The 26,311-nt window shown below is 36.4% G+C and overlaps 4 protein-coding genes across 4 annotated transcripts in view; 1 reads left to right on the top strand and 3 right to left on the bottom strand.

Moving 5' to 3' along the window:
• LOC120630827 (titin) overlaps window positions 1-25,270 on the bottom strand; it is a 45,935-nt gene extending 20,665 nt beyond the window's left edge. The window contains exon 1 of the mRNA XM_039900121.1: window positions 25,076-25,270. The gene's annotated coding sequence lies outside the window, so the exon portion shown is untranslated. The remainder of the gene's footprint in view (window positions 1-25,075) is intronic.
• On the top strand, window positions 3,392-5,879 carry LOC120630826 (transcription factor Adf-1-like). The gene is made up of 2 exons (XM_039900120.1): window positions 3,392-3,954; window positions 5,225-5,879. The coding sequence occupies exons 1-2, from the start codon at window positions 3,607-3,609 to the stop codon at window positions 5,774-5,776; spliced, it is 900 nt and encodes a 299-aa protein (XP_039756054.1). The 5' UTR covers window positions 3,392-3,606; the 3' UTR covers window positions 5,777-5,879.
• LOC120630822 (protein ALP1-like) lies at window positions 4,099-6,426 on the bottom strand. Its single transcript, XM_039900115.1, has 2 exons — window positions 5,877-6,426; window positions 4,099-5,068 (listed from the first exon to the last, which is right to left on the bottom strand). The coding sequence occupies exons 1-2, from the start codon at window positions 6,402-6,404 to the stop codon at window positions 4,250-4,252; spliced, it is 1,347 nt and encodes a 448-aa protein (XP_039756049.1). The 5' UTR covers window positions 6,405-6,426; the 3' UTR covers window positions 4,099-4,249.
• LOC120631235 (uncharacterized protein K02A2.6-like) lies at window positions 20,029-23,172 on the bottom strand. The gene has a single exon (XM_039900716.1). The coding sequence runs from the start codon at window positions 23,170-23,172 to the stop codon at window positions 20,029-20,031; it is 3,144 nt and encodes a 1,047-aa protein (XP_039756650.1).
• Window positions 25,271-26,311: the final 1,041 nt, after the last annotated feature.

Below are 26,311 nucleotides of genomic sequence, written 5' to 3'. Positions count from 1 at the left end.
ATGGTCTGCAAATCCGCATAGTAAAAGACCATTAATTTCACAGTTGAAGCAAATGATATTTAAATTATTTAAAACGCACAAAACTTTAAAAAAGTTAGACGTTGTGGGATTCGAACTCGGCCCCCCAAAAGTGAAGTCGAGCTGCTACCCAATGCGCTATCACCGCTTCGATTAATACCATTCCGTAAAAGCGGCCAAGCTTCTGCAAATGTTTTTTTAAATCCTTTACAGAAGGATACAAAACGCTGAGAGGAAAAATAATAATGATGCGCGCTCCACTTAAAAACTGGTAACCTAGTTTGCGCTTCCAAGTGCCATGGGGACAGATGATCCATTCGAAAATAATTGTGCAAGTCTTTTCTAGTCTACATGTCTATGCAAATTTTCCTTATTAGTTACTAGCTGATGTCCGCGTTCTTCGTCCGCGTTTATTATGTTTTTTAACCGACTTCAAAAAGGAGGAAGTTCTCAATTCGTCGGAATCCTTTTTTTATGTATGTTATCCGATTACACGAAGACGCCTGAACCGATTTGTAAAATTATTTTTTTATCCCATTTAAATTTTAACGAAATCGTTAGAGCTGTTATTAAAAAAACGTGTGTGTACTTATATGCACGTGATAGACGTTATACTTCTTTGGCGTAACAGGATAAAAATCTTTTCAAAATTTTATCTTTCGCTTAATTTTGCGTTTGTAGAAAAAACTACTCTAACAATAGAAAAAGGTATTTCATACATTGAAAGATTTATTATAAACCCATTATGTTGTTATCTCATTAGGGGAAAACCAAGTTTCATTAAAATTTGAGATTTTTTGTACAATTGAATTGTGTCAAACCTTTTATTGAAAAACAAAATTGTTGACTATAGCTTACTTCAGGGTGTCGGTTTTTCGTGACGGTGTGCGCGCGCTTTGTAAAAATTTACTCTCTTCATTTTTCCCTAACGCGCCAAAAAAAAGTATAACTTCAAAAATCAACAATAATGTATCCCAAAGTAGCAAATTTTTGCCCATAATGTTCAATATTTGGCGTGCGCTGAGAAAGGCGCTGATGATACATAAAAAATAGTACTACATGATTAAAGTACTCAATATTACCTACAAAAAAGTCCTCTAGGGAATATATCTAACTATCATATTTAGGTCACAATTGTAGCGTATGTGTTCGAAAATTTAATTAGAACGCCGGTAGAAACAAGTATTTTTTGCTTTTTAATTCCTGGGCGTATGTTGGAGTAGGTTTTTTTTTAATTTATTAAAACCACATTGTTTATATGCTACTCTACTCTCTCTAGCCTATGTTACTCTACGCCTTTCCAACTAACTCTATGGCACAAAATCAAGTTTGTTGGTTGCTTAGTTAGGGCGTAAAGGACGGACAAACAAACCAAAATACCTTTGCATTCACAACGAATACAGAGCTAGGGAAAGGAGAGAGAGATAGTACAGCTTTATAGTCAATTTGACTTCATTTTCGTGGATGTACCAAAATAACTACGCTTTCACTGATATTTACAAGAATTGAATAACATATATTATAATTATGTATAAGCCAATAATTATTGTCTTGCAACGCAATGAAATGTGACAATTTAGATGCTAATTGAATAACATTTGCAGTGAAACTTCTAATAAAATGTTTATTGAATATATAGTTAACATGTACGAGTAAAAAGGAAAGTTGTTAATTTATGTTATCCGTAAAATTTTATATGAGTACTTAGAGAAGTCACTTCACAGTGAATAAATCAGAAAGTGACATTTTTTTTTTCATACGTAAATCTAAATTGTAGCTATTATCTATCTTGCTACAATATGTATTCTTGTTTTCTGTTAATTTTTTTATTTCTATTCCATTTTAATGTTTAATAAAATACAAGACTGTATTAAAATTAAAATAATAAATTTACATGTGTACAATGTGTCCATATGCATTTATATAAGGATATAATAAATTTATGATGGTAAATGGAGTAAATAGTTGAAATTGCAATACTGAAAGTATATACTCATTTTTAGGGTGTTTTACCAAAAGGGTAAAGCGGAACCCTATTATTACGACCGTGAGCCCGTCGTTTGTGTCTGTCTGTCCGTCTGTCCATCTGTCACCAGGCTGTATCTTATGAACCGTGATAGTTAAAATGTTCGCAGATGATGTATTTCTGTTGGCGCTATATAAAACAGAAAAAAATATTTAACGGGACTTCCATACAGGAAACGGCATATTCTAGCTGCTTGAAGTATTAACAGAATATTTGCTTATACACTTTAAATAATGAAACAATTATTTAAGGGGGCTCTTATAGAACAGACACGATTTTTTTGACGTTTTAATAGATAATGGTACGGAACCCTTGGTGCGCGAGTCCGTCTCGCACATTTCTGGTTTCTTGTTTCTTAAAAAATCAAAAACTAGGACGGGGAAAACGTCAGAAACTAGCAAAAGATTCACATTCTCTCGATGTAAGAACAAGTGAATATTTTATAACGCAGCCTACAAGATTACCACTACACCGGAATCCGGAAAGGTGCGGTGTTGGGTTCGAAATTTATTCCATGAATATGTTACAAGTTGAGTGTTTAGGTGGCCGCAATTCGGGGAAAGCACGAGAAGTTCGGGAGGACTGCAAATTCGGCAAAGTACCTACTGGAGGACTGAAGTAGTACTAGAGCTTTTCGTGACGGATGAGGCTTAAACACCTCCGGTTGATGAGCACATTGGGAAACTTTGTGGGATGTGGATGCGTGCGCTGCGATGTGTAGCCCTGGTCATAGGCGTTTGTTTTTCACTTAGTAAACTGGAAGTTGACTGGAATGAATGAATGAATGATTAAATAAATGAATTAATGACTGAACGACTGAATTGTAAAAAAAATTGTTTATACAAAGTATACAATTTGACTGCCTTATCGCTACATAGCCTACATAGTCTTCACGAAGTAAGCCGTACCACTCGTTTTCCCATTTTCCACCAGGGACTGGACTAAACAACGGTAATTTGCCACCGTTCCGGTACGATCTCGCGTAGAAATCGATTACCGGTAAGGGTTAAGTATAACTATCATACTCCTTAACCAGGTGAGACTGCAGTCAAGGACTAACTGGTAGTGAAATGAAACAAAAGCCAGTGCTGGGATGTATAGTCCCGCTTAGTAAGCAACGTAAGTTATATTAAACGCCTTAGTGACTATAGCTGAAAATTATATAAATTAACAAAAATCTTATTTTACAAATTAAAAAATGGAATAATCTTATCAAATTAGTATACTGTCATCGGTCCTCGATATGTCTTCCAGGTTTGAACGAAATCTGACCGTTTAAAGTGGGTCAAAATAGCGTGCAAAGAAGTCGGTTACAAACATACAAGTGAAGCTAATATAAAGCACCGGATACACTAGGGAACATTTTGTCCCGCAACATGACGCGCAACACAAAATATACGTGACGCTGCAACGTTGCATAGTGTCCCGCAACATGACCCACAACATTGTACGTGACGCGGGGCATGTTGCTTGCTCCCGCCTCGAGAGCGAGCGCACGTGTCCCGCGTCAGTGTTGCGCCATTTGTCACTGAGTGTAGTCGCGTACGCAACGTGCCTTTAAAATGTCTGTAGTGTGGGGAAATGATACCGTGCTTTTGCTTATAGAGCTTTACGAAAGTCGTGACTTGTTGTGGAATACTTCACACCGTGACTATCGAAATAAAATAAAGAAAAATGATGCATGGGAGGATATTGCCAAGGCGCTTAAATTGCCTAGAAAAGAAATAGAAACCAAAGTTCATACCCTGCGTTCGCAATTTGTCCGAGAAAGGAAGAAAGTGAAATCGTCAAAAACTACTGGTAGTGGACGAGAGGACGTGAAGTCCAGTGCATGGTTTGCGTACGATGCAATGAAATTTTTGCTAAAGGGAGCCACAACTTCTGGAAGCTTGGACACTTTGGACACAAACGTAAGTCATACTTTAGTTATTTTGTCATTTGTAATCAGTAATCACGGTCACATCACTTGCGACAAATTTAGCGCAAACGGATTTATTTTTATTTATAATTTATTTATATTTATTTATTTATAATTTATTGTACGGACACACAAGGAAAGGAAAAGTAACAAATTAATACGTACCTATATTATTTACATAAACTAAGATTTGTACACACCTCACCCACAAAACTTCACTTCTAAAAGGATTGACGTTGTTCAGTAACATTAAAAGAAAAAATATAGTACAATACTAGTTTATTCATTTAAAAATTATTCTGCCAGGGAACACGTCCTTCTTCACTCATGAAATATTCAGCAAATTTGTTTCTTATTTCCATTGCAGATTCAGGGTAGCGTCTTCCCATAGCATTTAAATTCGACATATTAACAGAGCCAGTTTCTCTGCGCCAAGATCCTTCTAAAATATCGTGATCCACATTTTCAGAATCAAAAGTCCCATGTGGGTTGTACAGTGATCTCGATTGACTATTTCGCCTTAAAAAATTATGGAGGTATACGCACGCCATTACAACAACTTCAGCATTAAAGGGTAGGATGGTTATGGGAGTTCGGAATATACGAAATACAACACCTAAGATACCGAACACATTTTCGACAATTCTTCTAGCTCTTGACAATCGATAGTTGAAAATGCGTCTTGTTGTACCCACGTCATGATTACCGGGATATGGCTTCATCATGTTTTCTGTCAGTGCAAAGGCGCTGTCTCCTACAAGTACGTAAGGCATATTCGGCCCATCTTGTCGTATTGGGTCTGGAGTTGGCCAGTTGAGTTGGTTATCAGCTAAAGCTTTATAAAAAGCAGTCTCTTGGAATACTCCACTGTCAGAAGATTTTCCTTTAGCACCACAATTTGCATAGATAAAATTGTAATTTGCATCGACAATACCCAATAGGACAATACTAAATTGTTCCTTATAGTTAAAATAGTCACTTCCCGAATTCGAAGGAGCTTGGATTAAAACGTGTTTACCGTCTATAGATCCAACGCAATGCGGAAAATTCCATATATTTTCAAAGCTTTTAGCCTTGGTTTTCCATTCATTTGGAGTAGCTGGGATCTGTAAAGAAATAATGATACATTAAATACTATTTTTGCGTACTAATAATTAAGGATTCATGTCTAACAGATGTTTGATATAATACACTACGTGTTTTATACTTAGTATATTCTTATTATAATAATTGACTTAATATTTATATCATTAATTTTTCAGAGTCCACAAAGCCAAAACTCGATTTCGTCTCCGGATGAAGATGTCGTTATACATTCTCAATCTTCCGTTCCGGAATTTCAATCTCCTCATCAACTAGAATCGCAATCTACGAGTACCATTGATCAAGCAGAGCAACCCACAACCCCTGCACTAACACCTTCATCGTCGCGACCAACTCGGAAGAGGAGCCACCCCAATGAAGATAGATTGGAGGAGGCTTATGAAGTTCTGCATGCTGCTAAAAACAGAATGATGTCCCGAGATGAATTCGATGTTTATGGACAGTACGTAGGAACTGAGTTACGTGCATTAAATGACGAACATAGTGTAATTATGGCTAAATATTATATTAATAATATTTTATTAGATGCACGCTTAGGAAAATACCGTACAAGTTATAATAATCAAAGCCAGTCAGTTGTTCAACAGGGCTATAGCACTGCATCCAGTGATATTAGCCCCGAGCCTTCTGAAGAGCATATTATACAAAATATACTTGCAAATATGGATTCCTCGAGCACTAATAGCATTGATGGCACTAATACTAATTAATTTACGTTGATCGCTATATCCATCTTGTACTCTTTAAAATTTATTTTACTGAAGATTAAAATACAATTATAAATAAAATTATGCGTTTTCTTCAACTTACCTTTACAAATATCTTCAATTTTTTTATCAGTTCTTTACAAACTTCTGGTACTATTTTACGTATTAGTTGTTTTGACACTCGAAAAGTGTACGACAAAGAAGCATAAGAATCTCCAGTCGACAAGTACCTCAATGTAATGGCTAGTCTGATATGAGGACTAATAGCGTTCCGTAATATTGTATCCTGTTTGGCTATGGAAGGTGCGATCATTTGCAATAATATTTCAAAATCAGATGATGACATGCGAGTAAAATTCACAAACGATCCGTCAGACATTCGGAGATCACTTAAAATATTAACTCTTCTATCTCGTTGTAATAAGAAATTCCGCATCCACCACCTTCTCTTTCTCTTACGTTTCAACACACTCGATATAATTACTATGTACGCAGCACTAATAGCCACAACCTCCTCGGGCGACATTTCTATAAACACTGAGAAGTGTGGTCGACGAAATGTTCCGCGACATGTATGTCGGCACATTCCACGTAGTTGTTGAGGAACATGTTCCGCAACATGTTGCTCCATTTGTCCCCTAGTGTATCCGTGGCTTAAAGCGTGTAAAAAATTGAATTACAGATCTATTAATCGGTGTTGCAATTAAAATAAATGCAACGGACGTTAAATCAATCACAATGAACGCTCATTTCACATGGTTGCATTACACTATTTACTAATAACTAGGTCTTTTTGTGCAACGCAAACCGTCCTCATCCTGTTTTCGTTACGTTTATCCTGTACTTACGATGTACGCAGCTAGTTACTGGGCGTGCTTGTAGCTAGGGAGATAGGTAGCTAGAGTGGCAATTTCGGTACATATTGCGTACCAACGAGGTGTAGAGACGATATTAAGAGAATCCCTGGGAGCCGCTGAAAACGAGCGGGCCCATGGTCGTGGATTTTGAATTTACCTACAAAAGACCTACGAGTATGTCCGGCAGTGGACGTCTATCGGTTATAGTGTTGATGATGATGACGTGCTTGTAGTTAGGGAAATTGTGTCTAGAGTGGCAATTACCGTGTTTAAAGATTTTGTTGTCGATATTTCAAGGGTTTCATATCTCAAAGACATAAAACGGTACCCATAAAGGATCACTTTGTCGTCAGTCTGTCTGTCAAGACTCTATCTGAGAAACGCGGAGGGATGAATTAAAATTAAAACCAATATCAAGGTGCATAAAAAACGGTTATTTCAATTTATGGATTACTCTCCGTTGACCTGGAACTATATAAGTAAGTAATTAAACCATAAAAAAAGGCCTTTATTTAAAATGCGTTATCAATCATCGAGGTATAAGCAAAGAGATGAGCGGCGGATATTTGTATGGGTGACCAAATCTTTTTTTTTATGTGTAACCTACAAATTTGTACAGAATCCTCGGTGTGCGAGTCCTACTCACATTTATATTTTTTTTAAATATCTTTTTCATAGATCGACGTGGAAGCATCAAAGGGGATTTTCCGATTTAGTCTCTAAACACGAATTTTGCAAAAATTTTCGTTGTGTAAAGATGAAAACGCCTGCCCTACCCCGCTGGGCCTTAATCGCACAACAAACCCACGCAAATTACACATTTCAGCTTCATTCTAAATAAAAAAAGCTAGCACAACGATAAACCACATTTTATCTAACTAAATTATATTTTTGCCAACATAAATAGTATTATCGGATGCATTTTTATATGTTATCTTATCAATGTGGTAACTACTCGTTTTATACGCTGCGGTCAAAATGAATCACTATTTTGACTCAATATGTAACTATGAATGAGGAAATCATTCAATTATAAATTCGACCCGAGTGTAGTAAAGTGTGTTTGTTTGTTTGACCTTTTTTCACGCCGTAACTAAGCAATTATTTGACTTGATTTTTGGAATACAGTTATTTGAAACGACGTATAGTATTAAAGGCAAGTTTTAATCCTGGAAAAACCATTAAATTAACAAGTATTCACTTCTCACACGAAAAATCTTCCTTCATTCACTTCCTAACAAAACAAACAATTTACTTGATTGTTGGCATAGATATAGTTGTATGGACGAAGGGTAACAAAGGCTACTTTTAGTCCCGGATTTTTATTTTTTTATTGCAATTGAGTACGTGTACTCTGAGGCAGCAGTGAGCACTATAGTTATAAAAAGGAGGTCCCGGGTTCGGTTGGGAGTTAATAATTCCTGAATTTTCTCTGGTCTGGTCAGGTTGGAAACTTTTGCTGTGGCTGAATACCATCCTACCGACAAAGACGTGCCACCAAGCGATTAAACGTTCAGGAACGATGTCGCTTAGGAAACGATAAGGGTTTAATATAACTGCGAAACCCCTAGCATCCCAACATCTTAGTGAACGACTAACTTGTAGTGGATTAAAAAAAAATAACCTTAGGTATTTTAAAAATATATCTACTATGACAAATCTACAATTAACTTAATGTTCCAGAACAGTGCCATCTCTTTCCTGCAGTGTTCAAACAGCACGGCTAGCACGGGCAGGAGACAATTATATCCCCGGGCAAAGGATAAAAATTTATCTTCTCCCACAGCTTCATCAACTCTCAGAGCACTGGCGCACAAGTGGTAATAATATCTGAATAATATATGTGTATTAATAAAAGGGGGTAAACTTCTCCTATACCATGTTCCAGTGATTAAGAAGGTGGGCACGTTAATTATATCCCTTGTCTGGGGATATAATTTTTTTTTTTTTTAATAAATATACTACGACAATACACACATCGCCATCTAGCCCCAAAGTAAGCGTAGCTTGTGTTATGGGTACTGAGATGGCTGATGAATATTTTTATGAATTATGTACATAAATACATACTTAGAAAATACATATAAACACCCAGACACTGAAAAACATTCATGCTCATCACACAAACATTTTCCAGCAGTGGGAATCGAACTGGGGGATATAATTTGTATCTCCCGCCCGTGCTAGCCCTGCTGTGCTAGGGACACTTAACGTATCACCTCCGTTGTATAATAATTTTATATGGCTAATAATGCCATCAGTTCGTATCAAATGATCAAGTCAAGTTGACTATTTATGATTATCACCCTTTACTGGACCACTTTCTTTTTTTTTTTGTTGACGTGGGGGGAAATCTTCTTAAAATCTCTGTGGGAGAATTTGGGTTATGTGGGATTTCTACCCACTAAAACCCCCTCGGTAGCCAGCCTTAGTACATAATGGGAGGCTCCGGGATCTCCCCTGGAACGCACCGGTGCCTCCCTTGCACAACGTTTATAGCTCGTCCCAGGAAGATTACTGGACAACTACAGGGCGTTAAGGCGGTGGTTAAGGCGGTAGTTAAGGTGGTGGTGGCGTGGAGGTATTAAGACTCATCTTCGTCATCATGTCTAGACGTCCACCGAAATAGGTATTTGTTTCCAAATTACACGGGTTTGTTAAGACCGGAACATAGTAATGCTAGAACACAGCAATGCTGCGTCGCGGCAATATTAAGCTTGGCAGTATAAAGCTATTTTATACGCGTTCCGGTGTTAGCCAGGGTTCTATTTTAGGTCCTCTTTTCTTCCTAATCATAATCAACGATCTTCCGGAACGTGTAAAACATGTCTATTATACATAGTGGCATGCACTTCATACATGCACAAAAGCACTGCATACCTTAAAATTTATATATATCGTATAGCAGAAGGATTTTTGCCGTTTATGCAATTTTCCTGCTGTATGCATACCCTGGTAAGAAACCAAGTGCACGCCACTGATTATACGCTGAGGACTTAAAACTTTTTTTTTTTTTTTTGAAATTACCTCAAGTTACAACGCGATCTTACTGCTGTATGTAACTGGAGTGAAACAAAACATGGCTACATAAACAGACGCAATCCTTACACTCAGAGCTATGGATTAACGGAAATGAGTGTAAACAGACAAAGGAGGTCTTTCCGAACCTAAACACACGACTAACAACCAAACTACTAAAACTAAGTCGGAAACAACTAAGGACGGTAGTAAGTATGATAACAGGGCATTGCTCACTAAACAAACACCTTTTCTTTTTAGGTATAACCGACAGTCCTCTGTGCAGAGCATGCATGGAGGCAGACGAAACACCGACTCACGTACTTCTCCAATGTAGAGGAGTAAAGGAACAACGCGCAGCATACCTTGGCTCCCCAGCATCACTCCCTGAAGCACTTGGCGACCTGGGCGGCCTGCTAAGCTTCGGAGTGAGCTCGGCTGGCTGGAGTGACCCAGCGGGGAGCCGCACCAGTGGCACTACGTACAACGGAAGGTTCCGGCCGACCAAGTACGGAGACAAGCCCAGAGGAAGAAGAAGAAGAAGAAGAACTGGAGTGAAGCCAATAAAATGGAGTTCCACACTTATAAATGTTCAGTGATGATTTTTGGTAGAGTTCAGAATCCTTTGATATATGAGTACAAAATGTATGGCATTCCTATCCCCGGAGTACAAAATGAGCGTAACTTTTGACAAAAAATTAACCTTAATCGCGGTGGTACTTCCCCGGACGAGCTCTATCAAATAAAGTTTTACCACACACTACACACACTACAGTTTGGGACAAGCAAGAACACGTTCGGCATAATGCATAAAAAAAACAAAAAAAAAATTACTGTATGAATAATAGTATATAAGTATTGTATCCTAAGTTCAAGTAGCCTCTTATAATTTTAGAAAAAAAAATCATCCGTACAAAATCAGTAAAAAAAAAAGGAATGGCGCATAGATATAAAAATAACATGTAAAAAAGATGTCGCATTATAAAAGCAACAGTAGGGCAGTATCCGCGGGGTTTGAGTCTACCCACACAAACCCCGCGGATACTGCCGATATCGTATCGTATCTGGCATACCAGGAGTTCAAATTCAAATTTATTTATTGCATAATACAGGTCAGGTTGGATAGAATTATAAGTATGAAGTCCCAATGTATATTGCCTCTTTGGGCGTGCAACAATTACAGAGTATTATATTTTACAGACTAAAGTTAATTATTTAGAACTAGTACATTAAATGACATTTTTAAACTTATTATAAAATTCATTAATATTATAAAATGTATTGTTAACTAAAAATTTAAAACACTTTTTAAAATTAATTAAATTATTTTCCCTTACGATCTTTGGTAACTTATTATATGTTAGTAGTACACACACTCTTTCGGAAACGGCGAAAGTTTTTCTCTGCTTCCAAAATAGTACCTACTGTACGTCAACGCATTTCCCCGCGGAATATATATAAAAAAAACAAACACCACAGTTTAAATCTATCCTTACAAATTGCCTTAATATTTTTTCGCAGGAGCCACTTACTTCGACAAGTCAAGGCTTTTAATTGTTACTTTCAATTCAATTCGTCCCAGTTGCTATCTATATGTACTCTGTATGACTTCTATGTTGGATGTTGACCTCATAATGTACAGCCGAGATATTACGACTTAGCACATTATGACATAATCTCTAACCTTAAACTGCGCGCAAACTACGCATACCTAACGGATTTATAGTACCTATAGATCTACTTATATATACTCTAACAATAAAGCTGAAGTTTTTTCGATTGTTATATCGCGCTAATCTCAGGAACTACCTACCGTTCTTACAAAGAAAATACCAAATTTATTTAATCGCTGGCAAGAAATAGGGCAACGTTTCCGGTGTATATAAAAACCTATGCATAGCTTACCTCCACAGATAGACGAAACTAAAAAAAAAAAAAGTGGACCGCGGGACATACCTAGTCAGTTTCAAAAATGTTAATGGCAAACGTGAGTATCGTTGTTTGAATAGTCACCAGACTATAATTATATCGTGCATCTTACTACTAAAAAAGCATTAAACCTGCAACTCTAGCTTTCGCTTCATCAATATTCATCGTAACAATAAATTCAGAAATGTTAAAACTATCCAATCATAATCAATGACTCAAAATTGTCTTGCTCACTCGGTAAGAAACTTAATAGCTAACTATGGACCAGGGTGCCTAGAGTCAGATTTTCTAACTACGTTTACTTATCCGATCGCGTAAAAGCTAACTACGAGTTATATCTTACTAACTGACCCGTGCAACTTCGTCGGCACTATATCGGTTATTACTGGTTTTAGAACCTAATTGCAGCGCCATCTACAGGGTTCAGTTTTATTTCCAAAATTTTAAATACGCGGCCAGGCGGCCCGCGGCATTTTTCTTACTATTAGCATTTCTATACCTGTCGTAACTTCTAAACGATAGGTCCAATTTTAAAAAGCGATTTGCAATTGCATGTACATAATAATTCTTAATTTTAAAACTGTACATTTGGATATACAGATAGGAATGTCGCCGTCTTTAGATTGTACCCGTGTTTTGATTGAAAAATAACAAAAAACTGTTATTGTGACTTAACTATAACAGTTCGACATATAGGCTCGCGGACTTTGTTGTAGATAATAATGATTAAAGTAATCATGTAGTACATTAATTTTATCAACATCAAACATTTCCTCGGCGTACGCCAGTAAAGCTTCAAGTCGTTATGGCATTTTTAGCAAACATCATTATATTTCAGAAAATTTACAGGAAACCATGATAAAATATATAATTAAACCTTCCGCACGAGGAACCTGTTTATTAGTGAAAACCGAATGAAAATGAGTGACAATATTGTTTCTTTCGGTACCATGCAAGTGGTACCATGTGTTGGAGTAAGTGGGGATGGGACTTGAATAATACTCGTTTGATTTTTAATCTGGCAGAGATTCCCTTAACAAATATTCGTTAAAAATGCAGTGCTTCTACTTTTATAGGCTCAGATACCGGTTACTATGTTGACAACAATGAAATTTTACGATATTAAATTCAAATTCTTAAATTTATTATCGTAAAATATTATTCCTTACTCATGCAGGCCTATCACAGGCACTGAAGCTTTCATCATCATACATATATATTAACTTCGTTCGCCAACTTAAAGCTAAAACTACGAGGATTCCAAACGCGTCCTGGTCTAAGAAAGAGGGAGAGTTCAAGTGTGGAGACCAGTAGTCATAATAGGGCTTTGACTTTTAAGTCAATTTTTTTTTTTTTTTATTACATTCCTCCTTCCTCCATTAAGGAGAGTAGCAAACAAAATAACCGTAGGAACATTAATACCACTAACTAGTATCTTTAGGTATTGTAACTAATGCGTGTTGCATTCAGCAGTGCTGTGCTGTTACGTGTGGGTGGAATAAATTTGACACATCCGGTGTGTTAACGCTTTCGTTCAATGTTCGAACGAAATATCGTGTCGTATCTGCATAATTTAACATTTAACAATAACTGACGATAATCGGTGCTAACTTAATACTGATAAGCGGTGACAGCCCAGTGGTTGATGATGACGATTTCGTTGGCGTTTCCATTACTGTACTAATCTAATAATAAAGATGAAGAGTTTGTTTGTTAGAACGCGCTAATCTCCAAAAACACCAGGTGGATTTCAATATTGCGTTGGATTAATGGTTAAATATTAAGTATCAAACCCCAGGTAGAGTTTTATAGCTATCGAATAATATTTATTTCTAGAAGGGCAAGGTTTATCTTAATAAGATTGTCTTCTCATTAAAATATTTTTTTGACATGTTTTGTTTAACATAAAATGCGTTCATATGGCTTATTCACAACCAGGTTCACCTTCTAATAATTTTAAATGAAAATCTGAGATGGTTATAACAAAAAAAAACACCTGGCTAAGTTTTTGGTGGGCTCAAGCAGCATTGCTGTGTTCCTGTCTGAAGGTCGTGGTTGCCGGTGGAATAACAGGCACATGAGGCTTAACACCTATGTCTAGGGTTGATGGACACAGGACGACACAAGATAGGACTTTTCTTGCATGCCCTGCTAAGTGCTCTGTTCATATACCTCATTAGGGTTGCGTACCCAAAATACCGACGCTGTAACAAGGGTTCGGAACCGGCTTCGATTTATTTATTTAACCAATCAACTTGATTTTTGGTATAGAGTTAGTTGAAAGGACGGAGAGTGACATAGTCCACTTTTTGAAATCAAAACGTTTCTAAGGGACAGATAAAATACAATCCCGCTCGGAGAAGACCGCGCTCATTCGCCTGCTTAATAGTACCAGACGAAGAGACATCAAGGTCGCGAACGGTCCGACGGGGACTAGCAGTCACGTCATCACCTCCACTTACAACCCCGGGAAGAAAGCCGCTTGCTAAATGGCAAAGCAAAGCCACCTGTGTTGCCTTACTTCCCAACGACGTACCTACACGAATTCGCGAGACATTAATTAACGGCCGATTAACGCAGTGGGCAGCGACCCTGCTTTCTGCATCCAAGGCCGTGGGTTCGATTCCCACAACTGGAAAATGAAAGTGTAATGAACATGAATGTTTTTCAGTGTCTGGGTGTTTATATGTATATTATAAGTTTTTATGTATGTTATTCATAAAAATATTCATCAGTCATCTTAGTACCCATAACACAAGCTACGCTTACTTTGGGGCTAGATGGCGATGTGTGTATTGTCGTAGTATATCTTAATATATATAAATCTCCTGTCACGATGTTTGTCCGCGATGTACTCCTAAACTACTTAACCGATTTTAAATTAAATTGGCACACCGTGAGCATTCTGGTCCAACTTAAGAGATAGGATAGCTTAGATCTTTAATTATAGTCGCAATTTTATTTTATTGCAAATTATTTGTCTTTAATTAATTGACAGTCACATGTTATATATATATATACTACTATACTCATTTAAGGCTTAACGATACTGAATACTTTAAAAACAAAATCAAACGCAGACGAAGTCGCGGGCAACAGCTAGTATATTTATATATTTATTAATCTTCCTGGGACGAACTACAAGTGTTGTGCAAGGGAGGCACCGGTGCGTTCCTAGGAGATCCCGGAGCCTCCCAATACGTGCTGAGGCTGGCTAACAAAGGATGTTTTAGTGGTTCACATAACCCAAATTCTCCAGAACAGAATCGGGTATCTTTTAAAAAGATCATCCCCCGCCAAAACAAAAAAAAAAGATATATAAATTGGTTGCCTGTAAAGTCGGTATACGGGCGAAAGTTTTACGTGACAACGACTTTGAGTGGTAAAATAATTTTAATGTGAATATTCATTCGTATAGTAGGAAGAGGGATGAAATAATAGTAACAATTTAAAACATTTATTTATACAAAGAATTATATTTAAAACATTAATTTATACAAAGAATCTCGCACTGAATTTCATATTAACAAAATTTTATTTTTACCTTTACACATACATACGTATTTATATACAAATATACATACAATAACTTGCAATACATTTGCGTACAATGAAACAGCGTTTACTACAAAGGGACGCGTGCCTTTCACTTTTTATGTCTGTCTCTCTCGCTCTTAGGCGGGCGCGTGCCTCTCACTCGCTCTCATTGTGAGCGCATAACGTGAGCGGAGCGTAACGCAGTTTCTTGAAGTGTCACCCGGCAAACCAATTTATAAGACGTTGTCACGTCAAAAACTGTAATAAACGCGGGCAACAGCTGGTTATACCAACAGCTAGTTACACTGTACAAAACACGAAGCTTTAAGGCTATTGCAATGTGAATTGTCGACTGGATGTGGGTCATTTTCTACGGCGGCGTTTGCGGTATCTTTTTCAACACCATCTAGAGTGACCATTGAAAACGTGATTGCAACTTTCATAACTTCATTCGATCAAACGTGATAACGACTAAGACACCGTAAGGTATCTTTGCATCGTCCGGGTCTCATTCAAGACTTAAATCATGAACTGTGAATCAAATATAATCCCTACTAATCCCTACTCTAATATTATAAATGTAAGTTTGTTTGTTACGCTTTCACGCAAAAACTACTTAACCGATCCTCATGAAACTTTGTACACATATTCTTTGAAGTGTTAGAAGTAATATAAGATACTTTTTATCCCGACATTAAGCTGGGTTCCTTTGGGAGTGCTTGAATATTTTACACCATAACTCCGACAAATTATAACCGATTTAAATAATTATTTTTGTACTATAGAGGTTATAACATGTGTTTAATTTTGCGCAAACGGTGGTTGGAGATAATTCAAATTCAAATTCAAAATTCATTTATTTCAAGTAGGCCTAATATAAGCACTTTTGAAACGTCAAGTCTGTCTGTTTGTAGTGATTCTACCACCGGTTCGGAAGGCAGATTCTACCGAGAAGAAGCCGGCAAGAAACTCAGCAGTTGCTCTTTTCCAACATCAACAATTTACATTTTGTATTTTAACATTCATTTTTCTATCTTGTGAGAGCTGAAAGCGGAGCCGGATGCTTCCAAGCAACCTTGTCATTAAAAAATTCATCAATTGTATAGTAACCTCGCTCTAATAAATGTGTTTTAACAAATTCTTTAAACTTGTGCATTGGCAGGTCCAAAATCACCTTAGGAATCATATTATAAAAGCGTATACTCAATCCCACAAATGATCCCTGTACCTTACGCAGACGATATGCAGATGACACTAATTTATGACCATTTCTTGTAAGTCGACTTTTTATGTCCACTTTTTGTGTATAAAGACTAATATGTTGTCTTACAAATACTATATTGTTATAAATATATTGTGAAGCTACAGTAAGTATGCCTATTTCTTTAAACTTCTCACGGAGGGATTCGCGTGATTTAAGTTTATATATTGACCGTACAGCTCTTTTCTGCAATATAAATATAGTTTCGATATCAGCTGCTTTACCCCATAACAAGATTCCATAGGACATAACACTATGAAAGTACGCAAAATAAACTAGCCTAGCTATTTCAACGTCAGTAATCTGTCTAATTTTTCTGACTGCGTAGGCAGCCGAGCTTAGTTTACCCGCTAGTGAATCTATATGGGCACCCCACTGTAGCTTATTATCCAAGGTCACGCCCAGAAAAACTGTGGAAGTCTCTATTTTTAGTGATTCACCATTTATCATTATATTTTTATCAATTTTCGTTACATTTGGTAAGATAAATTCGACACACTTTGTTTTTTTTGCATTTAAAAGTAAGTTGTTAACTGTAAACCATATAGAGAGATATGATAGAGAGACGAGATAGAGAACAGAACTCCTCAGCGGACAGCAGCAAACCCCTTATTTAAGGCTTAGCGATACTGAATACTTTAATTTTTTTTAACTGCAACTTAGTTTAATGCCACATGAAAAAACAAAATCAAACGCAGACGAAGTCGCGGGCAACAGCTAGTTTTAAATATTTCTTGAAATTATTCATTAAATAAATAAGAATTATCGGCGTTAAAGTGCTCATCAATTTATTAAAATATCTGGCACATATCAAGTTATAGTTATCGGTTTATTTATTTAGGTACCCACTTTACGAAATTACCGTATAAAACGTCTCTTAGCTTTGACGTGTAATGTTTTAAGTGGTAATAACAAAGTAGTTAAGACTTCGGCCTCCCTCTTCGGGGTACAGAGTTCGATACGCGGCACGTTTTAATGTAAGCAAGTAAAATATCACTTGCTTTAACGGTGAAGGTGAGGAAACGTGCATGCTTGAGAGTTTTCCATAATGTTCTCGAAGTGGGTACTACCACCAACCCGCACTTTTTCAACGTGGTAGACTATGGCCTAAACCCTTCTCATTCTAACCCGAGACCTATATAAGGTCAGTAATGGGTTCATCGTGATGATGATGAGAAAGCGGCCAAGCGATAAAGCGTTCCGGTACGATTATTAGTATGGTTATACTAATAATCGTACCGGAACTACGTATGTAAGTATGATAATTTAATATCATTCAAGTCATGCGCGAACTTCGAAGAAACCTCAAACTCTTTCGAAAACAATTTTATGTTGTTATTTTTAAAATCTAAAGCGAAATTATGGATGTTGAAGTTAGGCATCCTTAGATTTCAAATGCAGTACGCAAAGCTAGATCCAACTAAAAGCATGTAATTTTTATTTGAGAAAGTAGTCCAATAAAATTATATGAAAATGATACGAAAAATAAGAAAGGTGTTCTACTTGACGTGACGTTGCTCTTCTAAATTATTTTAAGCTTATACTAGCGGGCCCCGACCACTTGTATCGCGTACAACTTCTTATACGCTATCCCACTAATATACCCCGACCCAGCGCGTCGATTCGCTCGCCTCCCTTCCTCAGAAATTGGGCTATCAAATGCGGACGAATTGTGTTGCTACTTGGGCACATTAATTTAGGATACTATAGTATGCATGTAGTATGTAAAACCCTAATGGAAATCGGTAGAAAAACAGCACATTTACGCTTCCTCCTAACAGCAGAACAGCTGACGAAATAGCTGTTACATAAACGCTATTGTTTTGGCCTCCTTCTGTGACATGTCTTTATGACTAATAGTAACGAATACATTTAATTCACTTTACAAGCATACGACACGCAACAATTTTAAAATGGGCGCACACAGTCTACGTCTTTGTATTGTTTTTTAATTGGCAAACTAATAACACGACTTGTTTTCTCTCGCACGCATGGTATGGCAATAAGTTTATATGTTTATATTAAGTGGGGAAATGAGCCAATTTTTTTTTATTTACCACTTGGGGTTTATCGTGGAATTTTATCGTGGGTTTAGTTTAGTTGCGTTGAGTTTTAGTAATTTTTAACAAAGAATGACTTAATTTAATAATGTAGGCTGAATTTTACCATTTTATAAAATAAATACTAATATTATAAATGCGAAAGTGTGTTTGTTTGTTTGTCTTTACTTAACGCCATAACTAAGCAAAGATGTAGTTGAATGGGTGGAGATTAACATATACTGTGGGAACGGTTTGTGTTCCGAGGTTTTAAGCTTTGGAAAACAAAATGTTTTCATAGGATTTGTAAAATTCGTAAAAAGGCACACCAAGAATGAGACCAACAAGTAATAAATTAATAAAGGTTACTTACCTACACCCTCACACACAAATAACCCATGAGATCATCGCACAAATATTTAAATCAAAATCAACCCTACACAAGGGGGAATGATTCATAAAAATGGTATTATTTAATCTTGGTACATTTCAGACTAAATTTTAGTATTTAATTCAATTCAATTATAACAAAGAAACACTAAAAGAAAAATATGAAAATTTCCTTGATTACAAATTCAAACATTTACAAAGTAAGAAATAACAAGAAACCAACCAATAATAGCAGTACATTTTTTATTTTTTTTAGTGTATAATTTTAGCCCATTTGATGCAAGACTTTGTTTAACCTGTAACTTCCTTCCTAATGAATTCCTTGAAGAGGTGATAACAATTGGGTAGGAACTTGACTTTACTTTGGGGGGCCAAGTTCAATCCCAGAATGCACTTCTAATTTTACCAAGTTATGTGCATTTTAAGTAATTAAAATATCACTTGCTTTAAAGGTGAAGGAAATCATTGAGAGGAAACCTGCATTCCTGTGAGTCCACTAATCCACACTGGGCCAGCATGGTGGACTTCGCCCTAACCCCTTCTCATTGTGGGAGGATACTCGTGCTCTCTAGTGGGCTATGTTGGTAATGGATTCATGTTATTATTGCTTTCCAACAGGCTGATTCTGCTATTAACTAAAATACTAAATGAGAGCAGAAGTACCACAAGTTTTGCAATATACCAAAAGTAACTTTGTACCACTTTGTTATTAAGAGAAAGATAAAACAAGCATTATGGAAAGTTGTTAATATATAATAATAGGTTGTCCTAAGCAGCGGGGTATTTTAATTTCATTTTTAGTTGTTTTTTCAAAAGTACACTTGTAATGTAATGACTTTATTATGTATAAATAATACGATATTGCATAGTAACACGTTTATTGAGCTAGGTAGCAAAACTTGACAGTTTATACATGTGTTAATTAAACTACCCACTTGGTTTTACTTTTGTTAAGAAAAGGTAAACAAATGATGTAGATACTTATATATGACATACCTTTCCCCCAAGTATGTCATGTAAATTAACTAAAGTTTAACAATTTAAATCAAGAAATCCACAGTACACTATTAAAAATATAACATAAAATTAAACAAATAAAGTAATCAATTTAATCATTATTTTCATTAAAACAACTGGGTCTAGAATATGGAACTTTAGAATGAACATTTCGTTTAGTTCTGATCTTCCCCCCTGACGTTTCAATTTCAGCTGATTTAGGTATTCCTAACATCTCTTCCCATTTTTCTGCACTAGCACTTCAGGCCATTTAGAAAAAGCATCAACTACTATAAGAAAAGTTTTATTCATAAATGGTCCTGCAAAGTCAATATGTATTCTGGACCATGGTCTTGAAGGAACGATCCACTCGTGTGATGATCTTGGAGGCATATGCCTATTTTCTAGACACCGAGTGCAATTATTTACTAATTCATTTATATCATCGCTCAATTGTGGCCACCACACATAACTTCGGGCCAATGCTTTTGTGTGCACAATTCCATTATGCGTAGTATGCAGCATGCGTAAGATGGTTTGTCGAAGAGGTCGTGGTATGACGACACGACCACCTAATAATACACAACCATTTTGTAGAGAGAGCTCTGATCTATGTAACCAATATACTCGTAAATCACGATCGTTAACTTTGTTTGGCCATCCGCTTTGTAGAAAGTGAACAACTCGGGAGAGAGTTTGATCTTTCTTCGTTTCAGAGCATATCTCAAGCGCGGTAAAAGGGAAATCACTAAGATTTTCCGCCATCAGTAGTATTTCATAGAGAGGTTGTTCCTCTTGATCTGGTACAGGTAGCGGCCATCGACTTAAACTGTCTGCATTGCCGATTTCAGTTCCTGGTCGATAAGCAATGCTATAATCGTGCGCAGTTAATGCTATTGCGATTCTTGTCAAACGAGGTGATAAAATACATGGCATTGGCCTTTTTGGATCGAATATTCCAAGTAGGGGCTTGTGGTCGGTTATCACAGTAAAATTCCTCCCCGCTAAATAATTGTGAAACTTTTTAATGCCAAACATAATGGCAGTCGCTTCTTTGTCCAACTGTGAATACCGTCGTTCGTGGGAATTTAATGTCCTAGAACTCATTGCGATCGGTCTTTCTTGTCCGTTTTCCATCACATGCGATAGCACTGCCCCAACGCCATATTGTGAACTATCACACGTAAGAATTAGTGGTTTGTATAAATCATAATGAACTAATGTGGTTTCAAATGTAAGCAACTGTTTAGCTTTATTGAATGCATCTCGTTCCCGTTGAGTCCATTGCCATGTTTGAGACTTATCTAGTAGTCTATGTAATGGCTCAAGTATAGTTGCCTTGTGGGGTATAAACCTTTCATAAAAATTATACAGTCCTAAGAAAGCCTGTAACTCCTGGACATTCTGTGGTTCTGGCGTCTTCACTACAGCTTCTATTTTACTTGGAGCTGGGTGGATACCTTCTCCATTAATCACAAAACCTAAAAATTCTACTTTTTCTTGAGCAAATTTACATTTGCTCTTGTTAAGACGAAATCCAGCCTTTTGTATCCTGTCTAGAACAGTTTCAAGTCGTTGTTGCATTTCCAGCATTGTAGGACCACTTACAATTATATCATCAATTAAGACTGCCACTCCTTGAACTCCTGCTAGCAATGCTGTCATGAGTCTCTGGAATATTCCAGGGCAGGCTTTGACTCCAAAAGGTAACCGATGTACGGAGTAGAGACCCTTGCATGTGTTTAATGTTAACATTTTAGCAGTGCTGTCTTGAACTTTCACTTGTGTGTATGCTCTATCAAGGTCTAAGGTTGTAAAGAACTTCGCACCTGCAACTGTAGCAAATACCTCATTTGCTGTTGGCATGGGGTAGGTGTCCGACTCAGTTGCTTGGTTGACAGTACTACGGTAATCTCCACATAACCGAATGTCTCCAGACTTCTTTATTATTGGCACAACAGGTGTTGCCCATTCTGAATAAGATAAAGGCCTCAGTACACCTTCAGCCACCAAGCGATCAATTTCCTCTTCAACTCTAGCCTTGATAGCATATGGTACTGGACGAGCCTTGAAAAACTTAGGTGTAGCACCAGGTTTGAGATGTATGGTCACTGGATCTCCCCTAAATGTGCCCAGTCCATCCCTGAAGATGTTGCTGTATTTTAAAATTGTCTTCTCAATGTTCACAAGATCATTGTTAGCTATAACATTGATATTCAATGCGATATTCAATGGGCCCAGCCAATCCCTTCCCAGAAGATTGGGGCCCCGACCCTTTGCTATAATAACATTTAGTGAACATTTGATGTCTCTGTATTGAGCTTGTAGTTTAGCTTGGCCAAGTAAGATTACAGGTGTATCTGTCCATGTACGTAGAGTAAGGTTCACTGGTTGAAGAGTTATATGTTGGTTCTGATGTTCTATATTCTTCCAAGTGCATTCATTTACTAATGAAAAACTTGCACCTGTGTCTACCTGCATCACAACAGGTATATTCTCCAATGATACTTCAACAACAAATGGTAATACTTTGGTTTCACAGTTAATGCTGTAAATACCATTCAAGTGTGTATCTGTGTGTTCATCATTTGTGAAATTAATATTTCTCTTTAAAGATTTCTTCTTTACCAAGCAAATCTTCTCAATATGGCCTCGCTTCTTACAGAACCGACAGGTGGCATTTATAAATCTACATTCACCACCATGACGATCACCACACCGAAAACATAGTCGTGTATTTGATCTAGTTTGTACTGCATTTATGTCCATCTCTTCCACTGAGGAGCTTTGAGTTGTTGTTGCTGCTGCACAGTTTGTACTTGTGCTGCTATTTTCTGTACCCATAGATGAATGAATCATATGGTAGTCTTTTCCTGCAGTCTCTGCTGCTAACATGGCATCAATAACATCTTGATAATGCAGGTTATCTTTTTTCAAGAGTTCATACTGTAGACGACGATCTTTCATACCACACACAAGCCGGTCACGTAGCATCCGTTCTAATTCCATAAAATTACATTTTGAGCTAATTTTCCTCAACTGTGCAATATATTCTGATGCATTTTCATTAGTATTCTGGTTCCGTGTGTAGAATTTATATGACATGGAGATTTCATTTGGCTTTGGGCTATAATGTTTTGTTAAAATTGTTTCAATTTCAACAAATGTCACATCACTAGCTTTCCTTGGTGTAATCAAGGCCAAAAGAGTCTCAAAGACTTCCGCTCCACACACAGTAAAGAAATTCGCTCGTTTGGCGCCGTCTAACATGATGCCATTAGCCTCAAAACAAAACTTTAACCGGTCGATGTAATTGTCCCATACATCCGTTTTTTGATTAAATTCATTAAATTTCACTGATTTGTGGTCCATTTTAATTAAATTTTCGCCTCGTCGCCACTATTATGTATAAATAATACGATATTGCATAGTAACACGTTTATTGAGCTAGGTAGCAAAACTTGACAGTTTATACATGTGTTAATTAAACTACCCACTTGGTTTTACTTTTGTTAAGAAAAGGTAAACAAATGATGTAGATACTTATATATGACAGACTTTATTATTTAATTTTATATATATTATTATAATATTGTTAAATTTACCGTTACACACTTCATTCTATAATAAAAAACTATTGCTATGGTGCTAAACACAAATTTTATTTGGGTGTATTAAACCACATATTAATAAATATGGTGTAGCATTAGAATAGGTAAACTGTGTTTAGTCACATTCCATCATTAAAAGGTACTGTCAGTTTAAGTGTAACAAAACACTGCATAATTATTCTAATGTTATGCCACATTTATTATTAAGCGGGTAAGTGTTTGCTCTGAGAGGTTCAAGGGTTGATTAAAGACAATAATACAGTTCCTATTATTTAATTACTTTAATTAAAATACTAATTTTTCTATTTAAAAAGTATAACCTTATTAGATGCATTAGGGTTTATGTAAGTATAATGATTAATCTGATACAGCCCATAAAATATATTTACATTTGAAGTATGCTCTACTTGTTTAAGAATATTACAATGGAATACTAACAAGCTGCTTAATGCTGTGATAACTTATAATGGGAGATGGAAAACACATATGTTTTGTAAGAAAATTGATTCATGTGAGTTGCACTGAATTATGCTTGGTAAGAGCAGTAATCAGGTAAAGTGAAGACAATATCTTAATTAGAGTATATATTTGTCTCACTTGATAGCACCTACGGACTTGACCAGACGCCTGAATTTACAATATATTATATCTGAAAGACTACGGTGGTTGATGATTAGTGAGATAACAGACTAGACCTGATAAATTTGTTTTACCCGGCTAAGTTTGTTGTGGGCTCTTCTTAGACCAGGGCGGGTTTGGAACCCTCGTAGCTTTAGATTTAAGTTGGCGAACGAAGTTATCACCATCCCGTTACAATTATGTAAACAAATATGTATGAATGCTTCATAAGTGCCTGTGATAGGCCTACATGAATAAAGAAATTTTGAATTTGAATTTGAATATTTATTGTTCTTGCTGGGCTAGGGGCATCTAGCGTTTCGCGGATGTGCGCAAAAGTATTTAATTTTTAGGTATCTAACATAACCATCGTGCCTCCTAATAGAGCTGTGCCCATGTGCATATCCCCACAAAAAAAGATGGCTCTAGAATTGCAGGAATCTACATAATATCTATGGATGTTGTTTAGCAGGAATTACTTAAGCTATTAAATTTACAAAAATGAGTTATTGGTACTAAGATAATGCAATATGCCAGAGCTTCTAATCAACAAAAGTGATTCATTATGTCAAATTAGTATATGTTTGAGCAGACTCCCTTGGCAAACTACATACCTGAACTCCTAAACCTGGGTACAGCAGGAGCTACAACTGCCTTGAACCGGGGCTACTACGATTATTGGTCACATGGTGATGCCAAATTATAAATAGACAACACTATAGTAAATATTCACACAGAAACTGATAGTTGTCAATTGGACTAAATTAAAATGATATAAATTTTCTGGTATGATGAGTTAACTATGAGTAAGTTCTGATTATGAAACATGATCATCAGCCTCCGTAAGAGGTGAATGACGATGTTAAAGTGTTAAATCGCTACGCCCATTTCTTGAAGCACACATTCAAGTCACAGGACACTGTTTATTCTTTTTGTAAAACACAAAAATCACAAGTTAGTCAATCACAAGAGTTGGACATACCAAAAACTGCACATATATCAGTATTAAGTCAGAAAATAAGCGAAATATTGATACAAGAACTCACCAGTTCCACCCAAGGAAGTCAACAATTACTAGATCGGACAGAAGACACTTCAAGATGTTAAGTTTTGTTACACCGGCAAACAAACACCTTATAATTTCCCGTGCACTAAATTGTAAAATAAAATATTTGTAGATAAATAAGAGCTATTTCACTTTAACTGCCGCTATAACCGTGCCACAAAACGAAAATGGCAGCGTTGATGTTTTATACTGGAAAATTAAAAATGTCTGTTTGAAAGTGAAACACACATAGTGCTATCTTTGTTACTTAAGGGCAAGTTCCACTGCCTTATTTTAACAAGAATGAAGAGTTGGTGCGCTACACATTCTCGTCAAGCCTTACTAAACAATATTTAGCACGAGAGTGTAGATTACGCATAACAATGTTGCCAACATGGCATTTTACAGGAAGGGGGACAGATCCTAAACAAAAAATATATACAAAAGGATACCCGTCACTGTAAGATCTTAGAGAGTATACGTACATTGGCGAAATACAACGTGCCGATTTGGCACACCTAAAAGCCAAAAAAAAGCAAAAGAAGAAGAAGAAGAAGAATATCTTAGAGCCTTCTTCCTTGTTGCGCTTACTTCTCAGTATAGTAGCTCCTTCATTTGGCTTCCTTAATCTCGCAGCTTGTATAGTCTGTTCAATTTCATTGTAAAAAGCAAGCAATTTGCGATCGAGCTATAATGTTTTTTTTCATAGTAAGCAACGTATAGAAAGGAAACTGAAATTAATTAAACATACCATACCATACAAATAGAAGTACAAAATAATATAACTAAAAAAAATCACATCAATTTTTATATCAAATAAGCAAGCAAATTGTTCCGATTTGTTTGATCGCTCATAGGAACCCAGCCGAATTAGTGAACATATAGTTGGGTTTCTTTTTGTCTATGAAGCGCAATGCGTACCAAAAAGACAGATATATTATTATTCGTTAATTTCGATTAGTTTCGTGGACGGTTTCAGATTTAATGCAAATTTAAATAAAATGCCGTGTTTCTAAGCAAAACAAAAGTTTAAAATGACAACACCCATTGTGTTGTCATTTTAAACTTTTGTTTACAACCATATTTACTTCCCGGAAAACAAGCCTAAATCTTTTTCTTATTTATATATTTATTATTTAACTATAACTGATTCAGCCATATTAAAAAGATTAAATTAATCGATTGCAACACTATAAACAATAAAAAAAATTAGAGTAGGTACTTGACTCATTGACAT

This window comes from Pararge aegeria, chromosome 17 (assembly GCF_905163445.1).
Source record: "Pararge aegeria chromosome 17, ilParAegt1.1, whole genome shotgun sequence".
Taxonomy (NCBI): Eukaryota; Metazoa; Arthropoda; class Insecta; order Lepidoptera; family Nymphalidae; genus Pararge; species Pararge aegeria.
This window is presented reverse-complemented; position numbering and strand designations above follow the sequence as displayed.

Excerpts from the sequence above, each read along its gene's own strand:
- LOC120630826 (XM_039900120.1), top strand. The coding sequence starts at position 3,607 with ATGTCTGTAGTGTGGGGAAATGATACCGTGCTTTTGCTTATAGAGCTT. Across the intron at positions 3,955-5,224 it reads TGGACACTTTGGACACAAAC|AGTCCACAAAGCCAAAACTC; the intron begins GTAAGTCATACT and ends TTAATTTTTCAG.
- LOC120630822 (XM_039900115.1), bottom strand. The coding sequence starts at position 6,404 with ATGGAGCAACATGTTGCGGAACATGTTCCTCAACAACTACGTGGAATG. Across the intron at positions 5,069-5,876 it reads AATTGAAGATATTTGTAAAG|ATCCCAGCTACTCCAAATGA; the intron begins GTAAGTTGAAGA and ends ATTTCTTTACAG.
- LOC120631235 (XM_039900716.1), bottom strand. The coding sequence starts at position 23,172 with ATGGACCACAAATCAGTGAAATTTAATGAATTTAATCAAAAAACGGAT.